The sequence below is a fragment of the Cherax quadricarinatus genome, chromosome 4 (genome assembly GCF_038502225.1).
Source record: "Cherax quadricarinatus isolate ZL_2023a chromosome 4, ASM3850222v1, whole genome shotgun sequence".
Taxonomy (NCBI): Eukaryota; Metazoa; Arthropoda; class Malacostraca; order Decapoda; family Parastacidae; genus Cherax; species Cherax quadricarinatus.
In genome coordinates this window covers 1,446,670-1,465,821 of record NC_091295.1, presented here as the reverse complement: position 1 = coordinate 1,465,821, position 19,152 = coordinate 1,446,670, and the positions used below count along the sequence as shown (strand labels likewise).

General features: G+C 40.3%; 1 protein-coding gene across 4 annotated transcripts in view; it reads right to left on the bottom strand.

Annotated features, from left to right (window-relative positions):
- Pp2A-29B (Protein phosphatase PP2A regulatory subunit A) overlaps nucleotides 1-19,152 on the bottom strand; it is a 121,686-nt gene that overhangs the window by 71,458 nt on the left and 31,076 nt on the right. For 2 of the 4 annotated variants that reach the window (XR_011393139.1, XM_070093960.1), the window contains exons 4-5: nucleotides 13,105-13,265; nucleotides 12,494-12,733 (exon numbers count right to left, since the gene is read on the bottom strand). Coding sequence is in view for 3 of the 4 variants with exons in the window: in XM_070093960.1 (XP_069950061.1) it covers nucleotides 12,494-12,733; nucleotides 13,105-13,265 (401 nt within the window). In the remaining variant the exon portion in view is untranslated. Of the gene's footprint in view, nucleotides 1-12,493; nucleotides 12,782-13,104; nucleotides 13,266-19,152 lie in introns of all 4 variants that reach the window. The other 2 variants (XM_070093953.1, XM_070093956.1) reach the window with 1 other exon arrangement.

Here is a 19,152-nt window from a genome sequence, read left to right as displayed (position 1 = left end):
TTGGGATATCTACACTTACATTGCGATCTACGTATCATGAATCTACTTTCTTATGCGATCTACACCTTATATTGCAATCAACACAGTAATTAACCTAGGTTAGGTTATGTTAGGTTAGGTACAATGTTGATTGCAATATAAGGTGTAGATCGCAATTTAAGTGTAGATATCATTTTCCTTGTAGATAACAAGCCAAAGTAGCACCCATTTGAAGGCGCTAGAATTTATGCATACTAGTACAACACTAACCCTGGCGTTCAAGCCGTACTAGTACGGCACCAACCATGAAAGGGTTAACGTAATACACGACATTCAATGAGACTTGGTGATTATTATTATTATTATTATTTTTTTTTTCAACAAGTCGGCCGTCTCCCACCGAGGCAGGGTGACCCAAAAAAGAAAGAATATCCCCCCCAAAAAATATTTTCATCATCATTCAACACTTTCACCACACTCACACATTATCACTGTTTTTGCAGAGGTGCTCAGAATACAACAGCTTAGAAGCATATACGTATAAAGATACACAACATATCCCTCCAAACTGCCAATATCCCAAACCCCTCCTTTAAAGTGCAGGCATTGTACTTCGCATTTCCAGGACTCAAGTCCGACTACATGAAAATAACCTGTTTCCCTGAATCCCTTCACTAAATATTACCCTGCTCACACTCCAACAGATCGTCAGGTCCCAAGTATCATTCGTCTCCATTCACTCCTATCTAACACGCTCATGCACACTTGCTGGAAGTCCAAGCCCCTCGCCCACAAAACCTCCTTTACCCCCTCTTTCCAACCCTTTCGAGGACGACCCCTACCCCTCCTTCCTTCTCCTATAGATTTATATGCTTTCCATGTCATTCTACTTTGATCCATTCTCTCTAAATGACCAAACCACCTCAACAACCCCTCTTCTGCCCTCTGACTAATGCTTTTATTAACTCCACACCTTCTCCTAATTTCCACACTCCGAATTTTCTGCATATTTACACCACACATTGCCCTTAGACAGGACATCTCCACTGCCTCCAACCGTCTCCTCGCTGCTGCATTTACCACCCAAGCTTCACATCCATATAAGAGTGTTGGTACTACTATACTTTCATACATTCCCTTCTTTGCCTCCATAGATAACGTTTTTTGACTCCACATACACCTCAACACACCACTCACCTTTCTTCCCTCATCAATTCTATGATTAACCTCATCCTTCATAAATCCATCTGCCAACACGTCAACTCCCAAGTACAGTGGACCCCCGGTTAACGATATTTTTTCACTCCAGAAGTATGTTCAGGTGCCAGTACTGACCGAATTTGTTCCCATAAGGAATATTGTGAAGTAGATTAGTCCATTTCAGACCCCCAAACATACAGGTACAAACGCACTTACATAAATACACTTACATAATTGGTCGCAATCAGAGGTAATCGTTATGCGGGGGTCCACTGTATCTGAAAACATTCACTTCTTCCATACTCCTCCCCAATTTGATATCCAATGTTTCTTTATCTAAATCATTTGATACCCTCATCACCGTAACCTTTTCTATGCTCACCTTCAACTTTCTACCTTTACACACATTCTCAAACTCATCCACTAACCTTTGCAATTTTTCTTTAGAATCTCCCATAAGCACAGTATCATCAGCAAAAAGTAACTGTGTCAATTCCCATTTTGAATTTGATTCCCCATAATTTAACCCCACCCCTCTCCCGAACACCCTAGCATTTACTTCTTTTACAACCCCATCTATAAATATATTAAACAACCATGGTGACATTACACATCCCTGTCTAAGACCTACTTTTACCGGGAAGTAGTCTCCCTCTCTTCTACACAACCAAACCTGAGCCTCACTATCCTCATAAAAACTCTTAACAGCATTTAGTAACTTACCACCTATTCCATATACTTGCAACATCTGCCACATTGCTCCTCTATCCACTCTATCATATGCCTTTTCTAAATCCATAAATGCAATAAAAACTTCCCTACCTTTATCTAAATACTGTTCACATATATGCTTCAATGTAAACACGATCTACACATCCCCTACCCACTCTGAAGCCTCCCTGCTCATCCGCAATCCTACATTCTGTCTTGCCTCTAATTCTTTCAATTATAACCCTACCGTATACTTTTCCTGGTATACTCAGTAAACTTATTCCTCTAATTTTTACAATCTCTTTTGTCCCCTTTCCCTTTATATAAAGGGACTATACATGCTCTCCGCCAATCCCTAGGTACCTTCCCCTCTTTCATACATTTATTAAACAAAAGTACCAACCACTCCAACACTATCCCCCCTGCTTTTAACATTTCTGTCATGATCCCATCAGTTCCAGCTGTTTTACCCCCTTTCATTCTACGTAATGCCTCACATACCTCCACCACACTTACATTCTGCTCTTCTTCACTCCTAAAAGATGGTATACCTCCCTGGCCAGTGCATGAAATTACCGCCTCCCTTTCTTCCTCAACATTTAAAAGTTCCTCAAAATATTCTCGCCATCTACCTAATACTTCCCTTTCCCCATCTACTAATTCCCCTACTCTGTTTTTAACTGACAAATCCATACTTTCCCTAGGCTTTCTTAACTTGTTTAACTCACTCCAAAATTTTTTCTTATTTTCATTAAAATTTCTTGACAGTGCCCCTCCCACTCTATCATCTGCTCTCCTTTTGCACTCTCTCACCACTCTCTTCACCTTTCTTTTACTCTCCATATACTCTGCTCTTCTTATAACACTTCTGCTTTGTAAAAACCTCTCATAAGCTACATTTTTCTCTTTTATCACACCCTTTACTTCATCATTCCACCAGTCACTCCGCTTTCCTCCTGCCCCCACCCTCCTATAACCACAAACTTCTGCCCCACATTCTAATACTGCATTTTTAAAACTATTCCAACCCTCTTCAACCCCCCCCGACTACTCATACTTGCACCAGCCCACCCTTCTGCCAATAGTTGCTTGTATCTCACCCAAACTTCCTCCTCCCTTAGTTTATACACTTTCACCTCCCTCTTACCTGTTGTTGCCATTTTCCTCTTTTCCCATCTACCTCTTAATCTAACTGTAGCTACAACTAAATAATGGTCCGATATATCAGTTGCCCCTCTATAAATGTGTACATCCTGGAGCCTACCCATCAACCTTTTATCCACCAATACATAATCTAACAAACTACTTTCATTACGTGCTATATCATACCTTGTATATTTATTTATCCTCTTCATAAAATATGTATTACTTATTACCAAACCTGTTTCTACACATAGCTCAATTAAAGGCTCCCCATTTTCATTTACTCCTGGCACCCCAAATTTACCTACTACTACCTCCACTTCAGCATTGAAATCCCCAACTACCAGTACTCTCATACTTGGTTCAAAACTCCCCATGCATTCACTCAACATTTCCTAAATCTCTCTCTCTCCTCTACACTTCTCTCTTCTCCAGGTGCAAATACACTTATTATAACCCACTTTTCACATCCAGCCTTTATTTTACTCCACATAATCCTTGAATTAATACATTTATAGTCTCTTTTCCTGCCATAACTTATCCTTCAACATCATTGCTACTCCTTCTTTAGATCTAACTCTATTTGAAACTCCTGATGTAATCCCATTTATTCCTCTCCACTGAAACACCCGAACTCCTTTCAGCGTTATTTCACTTAAAGCCAGGACATCCAGCTTCTTCATAACATCCACAATCATCTCTCTCTCATCATTTGCACAACATCCATGTACATTCAGACTTCACACTTTGACAATTTTCTTCTTCTTATTCTTTTTTAGTAATTATTACAGGAAAAGGGGTTACTAGCCCGTTGTTCCCGGCATTTTAGTTGACTTTTACAACATGCATGGCTTACGGAGGAAAGATTCTTATTCCACTTCCCCATGGATGTAAAAGGAAAAGTAATAAGACCAAGAACTATTAAAATAAAATCAAAGAAAACTCAGATGAGTGTGTATAAATAAACGTGTACATGTACATGTAGTGTGACCTAAGTGTAAGTAGAAGTAGCAAGACATGCCTGTAATCTTGCATATTTATGAGACAGACAAAAGACACCAGCAATCCTACCATCATGTAAAACAATTACAGGCTTTCGTTTTACACTCACTTGGCAGGACAGTAGTACCTCCCTGGGTGGTTGCTGTCTACCAACCTACTACCTAAATGATTATGTATTTTTTTTTTTTCAACAAGTCGGCCGCCTCCCACCGAGGCAGGGTGACCCAAAAAAGAAAGAATATCCCCCCCAAAAAATATTTTCATCATCATTCAACACTTTCACCACACTCACACATTATCACTGCTTTTGCAGAGGTGCTCAGAATACAACAGCTTAGAAGCATATACGTATAAAGATACGCAACATACCCCTCCAAACTGCCAATATCCCAAACCCCTCCTTTAAAGTGCAGGCATTGTACTTCCCATTTCCAGGACTCAAGTCCGACTATATGAAAATAACCAGTTTCCCTGAATCCCTTCACTAAATATTACCCTGCTCACACTCCAACAGATCGTCAGGTCCCAAGTATCATTCGTCTCCATTCACTATCTAACACGCTCATGCACGCTTGCTGGAAGTCCAAGCCCCTCGCCCACAAAACCTCTTTTACCCCCTCTTTCCAACCCTTTCGAGGACGACCCCTACCCTCCTTCCTTCCTCTATAGATTTATATGCTTTCCATGTCATTCTACTTTGATCCATTCTCTCTAAATGACCAAACCACCTCAACAACCCCTCTTCTGCCCTCTGACTAATGCTTTTATTAACTCCACACCTTCTCCTAATTTCCACGCTCCGAATTTTCTGCATAATATTTACACCACACATTGCCCTTAGACAGGACATCTCCACTGCCTCCAACCGTCTCCTCGCTGCTGCATTTACCACCCAAGCTTCACATCCATATAAGAGTGTTGGTACTACTATACCTTCATATATTCCCTTCTTTGCCTCCAAAGATAACTTTTTTTGACTCCACATATACCTCAACGCACCACTCACCTTTTTTCCCTCATCAATTCTATGATTAACCTCATCCTTCATAAATCCATCCGCCGACAGGTCAACTCCCAAGTATCTGAAAACATTCACTTCTTCCATACTCCTCCTCCCCAATTTGATATCCAATTTTTCTTTATCTAAATCATTTGATACCCTCATCACCTTACTCTTTTCTACATTCACTTTCAACTTTCTACCTTTACACACATTCTCAAACTCATCCACTAACCTTTGCAATTTTTCTTTAGAATCTCCCATAAGCACAGTATCATCAGCAAAAAGTAACTGTGTCAATTCCCATTTTGAATTTGATTCCCCATAATTTAATCCCACCCCTCTCCCAAACACCCTAGCATTTACTTCTTTTACAACCCCATCTATAAATATATTAAACAACCATGGTGACATTACACATCCCTGTCTAAGACCTACTTTTACCGGGAAGTATTCTCCCTCTCTTCTACACACCCTAACCTGAGCCTCACTATCCTCATAAAAGCTCTTTATAGCATTTAGTAACTTACCACCTATTCCATATACTTGCAACATCTGCCACATTGCTCCTCTATCCACTCTATCATATGCCTTTTCTAAATCCATAAATGCAATAAAAACTTCCCTACCTTTATCTAAATACTGTTCACATATATGCTTCAATGTAAACACGATCTACACATCCCCTACCCACTCTGAAGCCTCCCTATTCATCTGCAATCCTACATTCTGTCTTACCTCTAATTCTTTCAATTATAACCCTACCGTATACTTTTCCTGGTATACTCAGTAAGCTTATTCCTCTATAATTTTTACAATCTCTTTTGTCCCCTTTACCTTTATATAAAGGGACTATACATGCTCTCCGCCAATCCCTAGGTACCTTCCCCTCTTTCATACATTTATTAAACAAAAGTACCAACCACTCCAACACTATATCCCCCCCTGCTTTTAACATTTCTGTCATGATCCCATCAGTTCCAGCTGCTTTACCCCCTTTCGTTCTACGTAATGCCTCACGTACCTCCACCACACTTACATTCTGGTCTTCTTCACTCCTAAAAGATGGTATACCTCCCTGGCCAGTGCATGAAATTACCGCCTCCCTTTCTTCCTCAACATTTAAAAGTTCCTCAAAATATTCTCGCCATCTACCTAATACCTCCCTCTCCCCATCTACTAACTCCCCTACTCTGTTTTTAACTGACAAATCCATACTTTCCCTAGGCTTTCTTAACTTGTTTAACTCACTCCAAAATTTTTTCTTATTTTCATTAAAATTTCTTGACAGTGCCTCTCCCACTCTTTCATCTGCTCTCCTTTTGCACTCTCTCACCACTCTCTTCACCTTTCTTTTACTCTCCATATACTCTGCTCTTCTTATAACACTTCTACTTTGTAAAAACCTCTCGTAAGCTACCTTTTTCTCTTTTATCACACCCTTTACTTCATCATTCCACCTATCACTCCTCTTTCCTCCTGCCCCCACCCTCCTATAACCACAAACTTCTGCCCCACATTCTAATACTGCATTTTTAAAACTATTCCAACCCTCTTCAATCCCCCCACTACTCATCTTTGCACTAGCCCACCTTTCTGCCAATAGTCGCTTATATCTCGCCCGAACTTCCTCCTCCCTTAGTTTATACACTTTCACCTCCCTCTTACTTATTGTTGCCACCTTCCTCTTTTCCCATCTACCTCTTACTCTAACTGTAGCTACAACTAAATAATGATCCGATATATCAGTTGCCCCTCTATAAACATGTACATCCTGGAGCCTACCCATCAACCTTTTATCCACCAATACATAATCTAACAAACTACTTTCATTACGTGCTACATCATACCTTGTATATTTATTTATCCTCTTTTTCATAAAATATGTATTACTTATTACCAAATTTCTTTCAATACATAGCTCAATTAAAGGCTCCCCATTTACATTTACCCCTGGCACCCCAAATTTACCTACTACTCCCTCCATAACATATTTACCCACTTTAGCATTGAAATCCCCAACCACCATTACTCTCACACTTGATTCAAAACTCCCCACGCATTCACTCAACATTTCCCAGAATCTCTCTCTCTCCTCTACACTTCTCTCTTCTCCAGGTGCATACACGCTTACTATAACCCACTTTTCACATCCAATCTTTATTTTACTCCACATAATCCTTGAATTTATACATTTGTAGTCCCTCTTTTCCTGCCATAGCTTATCCTTCAACATTATTGCTACTCCTTCTTTAGCTCTAACTCTATTTAAAACCCCTGACCTAATCCCATTTATTCCTCTCCATTGAAACTCTCCCACCCCCTTCAGCTTTGTTTCACTTAAAGCCAGGACATCCAGTTTCTTCTCATTCATAACATCCACAATCATCTCTTTCTTATCATTTGCACAACATCCACGCACATTCAGACTTCCCACTTTGACAATTTTCTTCTTGTTATTCTTTTTATGTATATATATAATTATTACCTTTTCATATAATTTTATATTGCTTATATTTGCGATAATAGCTAAATCATGAATATATTGCTTTATAATTTTATTTGACTTATGTTGTTAGGTAGGATGTAACATATTATATGCTCAGTTCAAGTCTTGATTGTCTAACTACTGTAATTATCGCTTTGCGATATTGTAATTAACGGAGCTATCACGTGATCGAGGGGGGGTGTCCTCACCTCGCCTGAAGTATTCAGTCTGGTCTAGACTCTCTTGGTGGTTGGACAGATTGTCTGTCTCATTATTCTTGTTATTTCTGTAGAACTGTGTTCACAGAACATTGTACAGACTTAGTGATTTTCGACGTTGTACTGAGGTTGTGTGTCTCATAGACACTCTGAGTAACTCAGGTCCTGAGCAGTAGCTTCTGACCTAACTTGTACTGGTATCTGTGTATTATCACAGTCGGGGATTTTCTTATGCTGAACTTAGGTTCAGTAGTATGGGGGTTTTGTGACTTTTGTGGAGGATCTGCTGATGGTCCCTACTTAGTGTCGTTATATTATCTCCTTGTTCCTGATTCTGTGTCGCAGTTGCTTGTTGTATTGCTATTGGGCTTAGCATTCTTTTTATTGTTCAAGCAGACTGTTCTGATTGCCAGTTGGTCAAGAAGTTAGTTTATTTGAGGACTTTGTCAGTCACTTGTTTAAGTCTAGTCGAGTCTTGAGACATAGCGAACTACTTAGATCACTTACACACACACACACGTACTTGTACATATTTGTAATATCTTATTAAATGTTAATGTACCAGACGGTACTTAAAAATTATAAATGTGATATGTGCTTTCAGCACAATATTATTGTACTCGAGAGAAGTGATATTATTTTGATTACTGTGATTAATTTAATTTGATAATATACCTCTAGACTTAATAAATTTATTAAATTTTAATTTCTCTAGTTAGTAGCCTACCAGTTGTAATCCTGAAGCACTATTGAATCATACTGAATTCTAATGGATAATTGGAAAAGGATACTGACTAATTGTTACGAAAGCCCAGTAACAGGCTGGATGCTAGAAGGGCAGTCCTTTCTAGTATTACCTGGAGATCTCTAAGCTTTTAGAATCGCGTTTTTTGTAACACTGTGTCAAACGCCTTCTTGCAGTCCAAGAACATGCAATCCACCCACCTCTCTCTTGTCTTACTGCTGTCACTATGTCATAGAACTCCAGTAGGTTTGTGACACAGGATTTCCCATCCCTGAAACCATGTTGGCTGCTGCTGATGAGATCATTCCTTTCTAGGTGTTCCACCACTCTTCTCCTGATAATCTTCTCCATGATTTTGCATAATATACATGTCAGTGACACTGGTCTGTAGTTTAATGCTTCATGTCTGTCTCCTTTTTTATAGATTATGACTACATTTGCTGTCTTCCATGCCTCAGGCAATCTCCCTGTTTTGATAGATGTATTGAATATTGTTGTTAGGGGTACACATAGTGCCTCTGCTCCCTCTCTCAATACCCATGGGGAGATGTTATCTATCCCCATTGCCTTTGAGGTATCTAGCTCACTCAGAAGCCTCTTCACTTCTTCCTCGGTTGTGTGCACTGTGTCCAGCACATGGTGGTGTGCCCCACCTCTCCGTCTTTCTGGAACCCCTTCTGTCTCCTCTGTGAACACTTCTTTGAATCTCTTGTGGAGTTCCTCACATACTTCACGGTCGTTTCTTGTTGTCTTTCCTCCTTCCTTCCTTAGCCTGATTACCTGGTCCTTGACTGTTGTTTTCCTCCTGATGTGGCTGTACAACAGTTTCTGGTCAGATTTGGCTTTCGCTGCTATGTCATTTTCATATTGTCTTTGGGCCTCCCTTCTTATCTGTGCATACTCGTTTCTGGCTCTACGACTGCTCTCCTTATTCTCCTGGGTCCTTTGACTTCTATATTTCTTCCATTCCCTAGCACACTTGGTTTTTGCCTCTCTGCACCTTTGGGTAAACCATGAGCTCATCCTGGCTTTTTCATTATTCCTGTTACCCTTGGGTACAAACCTCTCCTCAGCCTCCTTGCATTTTGTTGCTACATATTCCATCTCATTAACTGGCTTCCCTGCCAGTTCTCTGTCCCACTGAACCCCGTTCAGGAAGTTCCTCATTCCTGTGTAGTCCCCTTTCTTGTAGTTTGGCTTCATTCGTCCTGGCCTTCCTGCTTCTCCCTCCACTTGTAGCTCTACTGTGTATTCGAAGCTTAAAACCACATAGTCACTGGCCCCAAGGGGTCTTTCATATGTGATGTCCTCGATATCTTCACTACTCAAGGTGAATAGCAAGTCCAGCCTTGCTGGTTCATCCTCTCCTCTCTCTCTTGTAGTGTCCCTTACGTGTTGGTACATGAAGTTTTCCAGTACCACCTCCATCATCTTAGCCCTCCAAGTATCTTGGCCCACATGTGGGTCCAAGTTCTCCCAATCGATCTCCTTGTGGTTAAAGTCACCCATGATCAGGAGCTTTGTCCTGCATGCATGAGCTCTTCTGGCCACTCTAGCCAGTGTGTCAACCATTGCTCTCATTGTACTCTTGCCTTGGCCTCCTGCTGTTCTGTGGTGGGTTATACATCACTGCTATTCCACCTTGGGACCTCCAGAGTTAAGTGTTCCCGCTATGTAATCACTTTCTTCTCCGCTGTCTCCTTTCTCCAGCTCATCAAAATTCCAGCGATTTTTGATCAGCAATGCCACTCCTCCACCCCCCTGTTCCCTGTCTGTCTGTCTGTCTGTCTGTGTGTGTGTGTGTGTGTGTGTGTGTGTGTGTGTGTGTGTGTGTGTGTGTGTGTGTGTGTGTGTGTGTGTGTGTGTGTGTGTGTGTGTGTGTGTGTGTGTGTGTGTGTGTGTGTGTGTGTGTGTGTGTGTGTGTGTGTGTGTGTGTGTGTGTGTGTGTGTGTGTGTGTGTGTGTGTGTACTCACCTAGTTGAGGTTGCGGGGGTCGAGTCCGAGCTCCTGGCCCCGCCTCTTCACTGATCGCTACTAGGTCACTCTCCCTGAGCCGTGAGCTTTATCATACCTCTGCTTAAAGCTATGTATGGATCCTGCCTCCACTACATCGCTTCCCAAACTATTCCACTTACTGACTACTCTGTGGCTGAAGAAATACTTCCTAACATCCCTGTGATTCATCTGTGTCTTCAGCTTCCAACTGTGTCCCCTTGTTACTGTGTCCAATCTCTGGAACATCCTGTCTTTGTCCACCTTGTCAATTCCTCTCAGTATTTTGTATGTCGTTATCATGTCCCCCCTATCTCTCCTGTCCTCCAGTGTCGTCAGGTTGATTTCCCTTAACCTCTCCTCGTAGGACATACCTCTTAGCTCTGGGACTAGTCTTGTTGCAAACCTTTGCACTTTCTCTAGTTTCTTCACGTGCTTGGCTAGGTGTGGGTTCCAAACTGGTGCCGCATACTCCAATATGGGCCTAACATACACGGTGTACAGGGTCCTGAATGATTCCTTATTAAGATGTCGGAATGCTGTTCTGAGGTTTGCTAGGCGCCCATATGCTGCAGCAGTTATTTGGTTGATGTGCGCTTCAGGAGATGTGCCTGGTGTTATACTCACCCCGGTGTGTGTGTGTGTGTGTGTGTGTGTGTGTGTGTGTGTCTGTGTGTGTGTCTGTGTGTGTGTCTGTGTGTGTGTCTGTGTGTGTGTCTGTGTGTGTGTCTGTGTGTGTGTCTGTGTGTGTGTGTGTGTGTGTGTGTGTGTGTGTGTGTGTGTGTGTGTGTGTGTGTGTGTGTGTGTGTGTGTGTGTGTGTGTGTGTGTGTGTGTGTGTGTGTGTGTGTGTGTGTGTGTGTGTGTGTGTGTGTGTGTGTGTGTGTGTGTGTGTGTGTGTGTGTGTGTGTGTGTGTGTCTGCCTGTCTGCCTGCCTGCCTGCCTGCCTGCCTGCCTGCCTGCCTGCCTGCCTGCCTGCCTCTGCTTGTCTGTCTCAGGGAGTGGCTGTAAAACTGTAGGATTACGAGCCACTCCCTGATTCCTGAGCAAGTAAAAACGCTTAGTTTATCATGGTTATTTGTCTTATATCTACAAGCACAGTATAGCACTTTGCCTGGAATTTTTGGGTTATCCTAGGTAATTTACACTATGTATAATAACTGTACTTATGTGTACATGTGAGAGAGACAGAGATGGAGACAGATACGTATAGACAGAGATATAGACAGAGGGAGATAGATACAGAAACAGCCAGAGACAGCCAAAGCCAGCCAGCCAAATACATAAGAACATAAGAAAGAAGGAATACTGCAGCAGGCCTACTGGACCATGCAAGGCAGGTCCATGTCACCCCCAGCATAGACCAATGACCCACCTAATCAGGTCACATCCACTGAAGGAGGAGCACAGCATCAGACCTAGTAGCACAAGCTAGTCAGATCCAACTCACACTCATCCACACCCACTCATGTATTTATCTAACCTATTTTTACTTTCCTCTTAAAAGGGGAGTGTTAATGCGACACGACATCAGTGAATCCCTGGTGTTTGCCAAGCTATTTGCTCTAGCTGGTGCTCAATTGAACTGGTGCTCACAGAAGGTACTAAGTAGTCCCAGATTTTTTAATACTGCACTGAATGTTAAGACCCATTCTCTCGTGTCTAGGCGACTCAGGCCTATCGCCCCAATTTTGAAGGAATGAAAAATAAAACTATCTACATTCGGAGTGCTATGCAAGCAAACATAAACATGTATCTACGTTTCGACAGTTTCAGGGTTAATGGCCACCCACTGCCATTTTTACCCCAGAAAATCAAAGGTTTATTGTATTAAAAAACAGAAGAAAGTTAAGATAAGTGTACAATACATGAAAGTTTTGTAGACTGAAATAAATAACCAACAATCCTGCCCGAGTGGTTGCTGTCAACTAACCTACTAACAATAAATAGATGGTAGTTATGATAAACTAATTTGAGTCAGTTGATTTATAAAAAAAAAAAAAAAATTATACATTACCTCTGCTTCAACATCCTTCAATAAACTTTGAAAAGCAGGAACTAGATCTGTTTTGGTTATTTCTGGACCCACAGCTTTCTGGAGATCTATAAAGCGGTCTGCTACCATATATCGCACTCTCCAGGACTTGTCCTCTGCTGCCTGGCGCAGAGTGGGCATCACCAGCATCTCTGTGTCTTCCTGCTGTAGCAGCCCAGCCATACTCACGCACGCCTCCACCGCCAAAAGTCGCACTGAATCCTGCCAGAGTTGTGGGGTGCTCTTTAGGGTGTGTATGCACGACAAGTTCTTGCAAGCAAAACAAGGTCATAGATACATAAGGAAAACAAGGTCAGATACATTATTATGAAATGTATGTGTACACACACTGGCTAGCAGCTATGTTAAGATTACAATACACTACCCAAGAAACAATAATAACAAGTGAAAAAAATAAACTTTCTCAAAGCTCTTGGCATTTTCAAGCCTGAGAAGCATTGTGAGAAAATTTCAAGTTAATGAACATATGTCATAATGTTAAATATAAAAGACCTGAAAAAGGACTATTTAACTTGTGAAATATTCCCTCTTCACTGTCTTGTTCATTAGTGTTGTTTCTTGACTGATCTCACCTGTTCATCCTGCGCTAACGCAACAAACATGGGAATGAGATCTGTCTTGAGGTAGTCCACTTCTACAACTTTAGCAAACTCTCCTAGCTTGCCCGCCGCAGCACGCCGCACCATGGGCGTGTCATCTTGGCAGAGGGAACGGAAGTGCGAGCGCAGCTCAGCTAAAAGGCAAAGTCAGGTAGGGAATAAATACAATCAATATATCATAATTATGCAATTGCAGCACTGTACAATAAAGCTACAAGATTAACCTTTCAAGAATGGGGGCAAGTGCAGTTCAAATATTCTCAAACAAGTCTTGGAAAAACCAGAAAAACTGCCATTATGACACCAAGCTATCCTCAGAAGTGTGTCCCACAAAAAACTTTGTTTATAAACAAACACAGCAATGTACAAATTTGAAGAAGTGTAGTAATTACACTCGTCAATGAAAAATCCACTTAATAACTAGAAACCAAAAAACAACATAGGCTAAAGTGTAGCACGAGAAGTTTTAACCACGACAGCCATTTCCCACCAAAGCAGAGAAACGTCAAATGTATTCACCACTGCTCATTCATTAGCTGTTCTGCCAGAAATGCACAAACATCACAACTTGTATGACCCTCTGAATAGCAACATCCATACTCACAAATAACAAAAAAGGCACAATACCGTGACTGGAACAATACACAAAAAACCCGCATATAGGAGAGAGGAGCTTGCAATGATGTTTCAGTCAGACCTAGAGGATTTATGAAGTCACACTAACCCTTTCAGGGGTTCGGACGTACTAGTACGGCTTATGCACCAGGGTTTTTGACGTACTAGTACGCCTAAATTCTAGCGCCCTCAAATCTAGTGAGAAAGCTGGTAGGCCTACATATGAAAGAATGGGTCTATGTGGTCAGTGTGAGCAGTATAAAAAAAAATCCTGCAGCACACAGTGCATAATGAGAAAAAAAAAACTGTTTTTGGAATAAAACAGCGACTTTGCACTGTATTTTTGTATGGTATTTATTGTTGTATTCTAGTTTTCCTGGTCTCATTCGATAGAATGGAACACATTACAGAAATTGAGATGATTTTGACTGGTTTTACAATGAAAAGTACCTTGAAATTGAGCTCAAAGTAGCAGAAATGTTAGATTTTTACCTAAGTTCAAAAGTAACAAATCATGCTAAGCGTCCAATACACGTCAACTGGTGAGTCTAATATTCTTTCACAAATGCGCCAATATTATTTATACCATTTCTACACTAATGCAGTAATCTGCGTAACAGTAAAACTTCTATTTTTTGAGAATAAAAATTCAAAGTGGAAAGCAAAAGAATGTAAGAAGGGCATGAGGATGTGACTAATGAACAGAGGAAATGTTATTTTAGTGCCAGGAATGTCTGTCTTGTTTATTCTGGACCCTATTTGGAAATTGGCATCTTTTGAAATTTGCGTGAAATTGGCAAAATTGCTAAATTCTGACCACTGTATTGGATAGTTGAAATTGGTAAATGGGTGGTTTTTTGTACTCATTCAATAGAAAAAATGGAGTTCTAGCGAAATAGTTATGATTTTTTCCGACTAGTACACTGGAATAGGCCGAAGATAGGGCTCAAAGTGGGCAAAATCGCCGATGCGTAAACATCGTCGAGACCGCGAACTTCGCAAGAGCATAATTCCGTAAGTTTTCCATCAAATTTCATACTTTTGGAGTCATTATGATCGGGAAAAGATTCTTTATCTTTTCATAAGAAAACAATTTTTTTTTTAAATTTAGGCGACCCTGAGAATAAGTCTGGGAGGGGGCCCGGGGACCCTGAAAGGGTTAACAAAAAGGAGAAGGGAATACAGATCTCCCTCAACATTCGCGAGGGTTAGGGGGTCAAGAGCCTCGCGAATTTGAAAAACCGTGAATGTTTGGTGCCCCAATATATTGTAGGGAAATATATTACAATACTGCTTCCTTAACTTGTTGAACCATGAATAATCATAAAATACATGAAAACATTGTAAATTGTACTAAATATATATATGTTATGCTTTAATAATGTATGTTATTTAATAACATGTATGTTAATAACATGTATGTTATTAAATACCAGACTCCACCACTGCGAGTCCCTACTACCCTCCCTCCGACCCCCGCAACTGGCAGCCAGCCCTCCCACCACTGTGTGGTGAGTGTTTTGTTTGTTCATTATTTGCTATTAAACTACAGAATAAATAATGTAAACCCATCCATGACTGCATATTGGAATGGCTATTTGGACAGGTATTAGACGGTGACATTATGTGTTTACTCTTGAACACAGCAAAGAATCGAACATTTCTGCTATTGCTAATAATAATAATAGTAATAATAATAATAATAATAATAATAATAATAATAATAATAAATACGATATAATTGAAGGAAATTGTACAAAAATACGAGGGAGTGGTTAACACATCGTCAGTGTGACTTTGTTTATGCTGGAGTGAATATTAGTCTCCCTGCTCTTCCAAACATTTCACAATAATTCAGCGGTTGAGGCAGTGGTATTTAATAACACACATGTTATAAATAATAATAGTACATATTATTAATAACATGTATTATTATTATTAACATGTATGTTATTAAATACCATTGCCTCAATCACTGACTCTACCACTCAAGTCACACTCAATCTACAAGCACCAAACACAATGAAGTATTGTGAAATGTTTGGAAGAGCAGGGAGACTAATGTTCACTCCAGCATAAACAAAGTCACACTGACGATGTGTCAACCACTCCCTCGTATTTTTGTACAATTTCCTTCTTCAATTCTATCATATTTATTATTATTATTATTATTACTATTGTTATTATTAGCTGTAGCAGAAATGTTTAATTCTTTGCTGTGTTCAAGAGTAAACACATGATGTCACTGTCTAATACCTGTCCAAATAGCCATTCCAATATGCAGTCATGAATGTGTTTACATTATTTATACTGTAGTTTAATAGCAAATAATGAACAAACAAAACACTCACCACACTGAGTGGTGGGAGGGATGGCTGCCAGTTGCGGGGGTCGGAGGGAGGGTAGTAGGGACTCGCAGGTGGCGGGAAAGTTAAATATGATTTGGCGGCTGGGAATTTGGTGGCTGGGAATTTGGCGGTTGGGAATTCGCTAATGTGTGAAGCCCGTGAAAGTTAAAAACGTGAATGTTGAGGGAGACCTGTATATTTAGGCCAGCAGAGGTAGTAGTAGTGGAGTCAGTCAAATACTAAGAAAGAGGACAACTGCAGGAGAACTAGGGGCCCACATAGGGTAGAAACAAGAGCACAGAGGGGGCAAAATAATAATAATAATAATAATAATAATAATAATAATAATAATAATAATACTACTAACAATAATAATTATAATAATAATAATAATAATAATAATAATAATAATAATAATAATAATAATAGGCAGTAGGTTGGTAGACAGCAACCACCCAGGGAGGTACTACCGTCCTGCCAAGTGAGTGTAAAACGAAAGCCTGTAATTGTTTTACATGATGGTAGGATTGCTGGTGTCTTTTGTCTGTCTCATAAATACGCAAGATTAAAGGTACGTCTTGCTACTTGTACTTACACTTAGGTCACGCTACACATACATGTACAAGCATATATATACACACCCCTCTGGGTTTTCTTCTATTTTCTTTCTAGTTCTTGTTTATTTCCTCTTATCTCCATGGGTAAGTGGAACAGAATTCTTACTCCGTACGCTATGCGTGTTGTAAGAGGCGACTAAAATGCCAGGAGCAAGGGGCTAGTAACCCCTTCTTCTGTATAAATTACTAAATTTAAAAAGAGAAACTTTCGTTTTTCTTTTTGAGCCACCCTGCCTTGGTGGGATACGGCTGGTTTGTTGAAAAAAAAAATAGGTAGTAGGTTGGTAGACAGCAACAACGCAGGGAGGCACCACCGTCCTGCCAAATAAGTGTAAAACGAAAGCCCGCAATTGCCCCACATGATGGTAGGATTGCTGGTGTCTTCTGTCTGTCTCGTAAATATGCAAGATTACAGGTACGTCTTGTTACTTCTACTTACACTTAGATCAAACTACACTTTTTTTTTTTTGACAAGTCAGCCGTCTCCCACCGAGGCAGGGCGACCCAAAAAGAAAGAAAATCCCCAAAAAGAAAATACTTTCATCATCCAACACTTTCACCTCACTCACACACAATCACTGTCCTTGCAGAGGCGCTCAGAACACAACAGTGTAGAAGCATACACGTACAAAGATACACAATACATATATCCCTCCAAACTGCTAATATCCCGAACCCCTCCTTTAGAGTGCAGGCATTGTACTTCCCATTTCCAAGACAAGTCCAGCTATATAAAAAAAAAAACGGTTTCCCTGAATCCCTTCACTAAATATTACCCTGCTCACACTCCAAAAGATCGTCAGGTCCCAAATACCATTCGTATCCATTCACTCCTAACGAACACGCTCATGCATGCCTGCTAGAAGTCACACTACACATACACGTTTATTTATACACACTCATCTGAGTTTTCTTTGATTTTATTTTAATAGTTCTTGATCTTATTACTTTTCCTTTTATATCCATGGGGAAGTGGAATAAGAATCTTTCCTCCGTAAGCCATGCGTGTTGTAAAAGTCAACTAAAATGCCGGGAACAACGGGCTAGTAACCCCTTTTCCTATAATAATTACTAAAAAAGAATAAGAAGAAGAAAATTGTCAAAGTGTGAAGTCTGAATATACATGGATGTTGTGCAAATGATGAGAGAGAGATGATTGTGGATGTTATGAAGAAGCTGGATGTCCTGGCTTTAAGTTAAATAAAGCTGAAAGGAGTTCGAGTGTTTCAGTGGAGAGGAATAAATGGGATTACATCAGGAGTTTCAAATAGAGTTAGATCTAAAGTAGTAGTAGCAATAATGTTGAAGGATAAGTTATGGCAGGAAAAGAGGGACTATAAATGTATTAATTCAAGGATTATGTGGAGTAAAATAAAGGCTGGATGTGAAAAGTGGGTTATACTAAGTGTATATGCACCTGGAGAAGAGAGAAGTGTAGAGGAGAGAGAGAGAGATTTAGGAAATGTTGAGTGAATGTGTGGGGAGTTTTGAACCAAGTATGAGAGTACTGGTAGTTGGGGATTTCAATGCTGAAGTGGAGGTAGTAGTAGGTAAATTTGGGGTGCCAGGGGTAAATGAAAATGGGGAGCCTTTAATTGAGCTATGTGTAGAAACAGGTTTGGTAATAAGTAATACATATTTTATGAAGAGGATAAATAAATATACAAGGTATGATATAGCACGTAATGAAAGTAGTTTGATAGATTATGTATTGGTGGATAAAAGGTTGATGGGTAGGCTCCAGGATGTACACGTTTATAGAGGGGCAACTGATATATCGGACCATTATTCAGTTGTAGCTACAGTTAGATTAAGAGGTAGATGGGAAAAGAGGAAAATGGCAACAACAGGTAAGAGGGAGGTGAAAGTGTATAAACTAAGGGAGGAGGAAGTTTGGGTGAGATACAAGCAACTATTGGCAGAAGGGTGGGCTGGTGCAAGTATGAGTAGTCGGGGGGGTTGAAGAGGGTTGGAATAGTTTTAAAAATGCAGTATTAGAATGTGGGACAGAAGTTTGTGGTTATAGGAGGGCAGATGCAGGAGGAAAAAGAGGAGTGATTGGTGGAATGATGAAGTAAAGTGTGATAAAAGAGAAAAATGTAGCTTATGAGAGGTTTTTACAAAGCAGAAGTGTTATAAGAAGAGCAGAGTATATGGAGAGTAAAAGAAAGGTGAAGAGAGTGGTGAGAGGTGAGGGATTGTAAAAATTATAGAGGAATTAGTTTACTGGGTATACCAGGAAAAGTGAACGAAAGGGTTATTATTGAAAGAATTAGAGGTAAGACAGAATGTAGGACTGCGGATGAGCAAGGAGGTTTTAGAGTGGGTAGGGGATGTGTAGATCGTATGTTTACATTGAAGCATATATGTGAACAGTATTTAGATAAAGGTAGGGAAGTTTTTATTGCATTTATGGATTTAGAAAAGGCATATGATAGTGT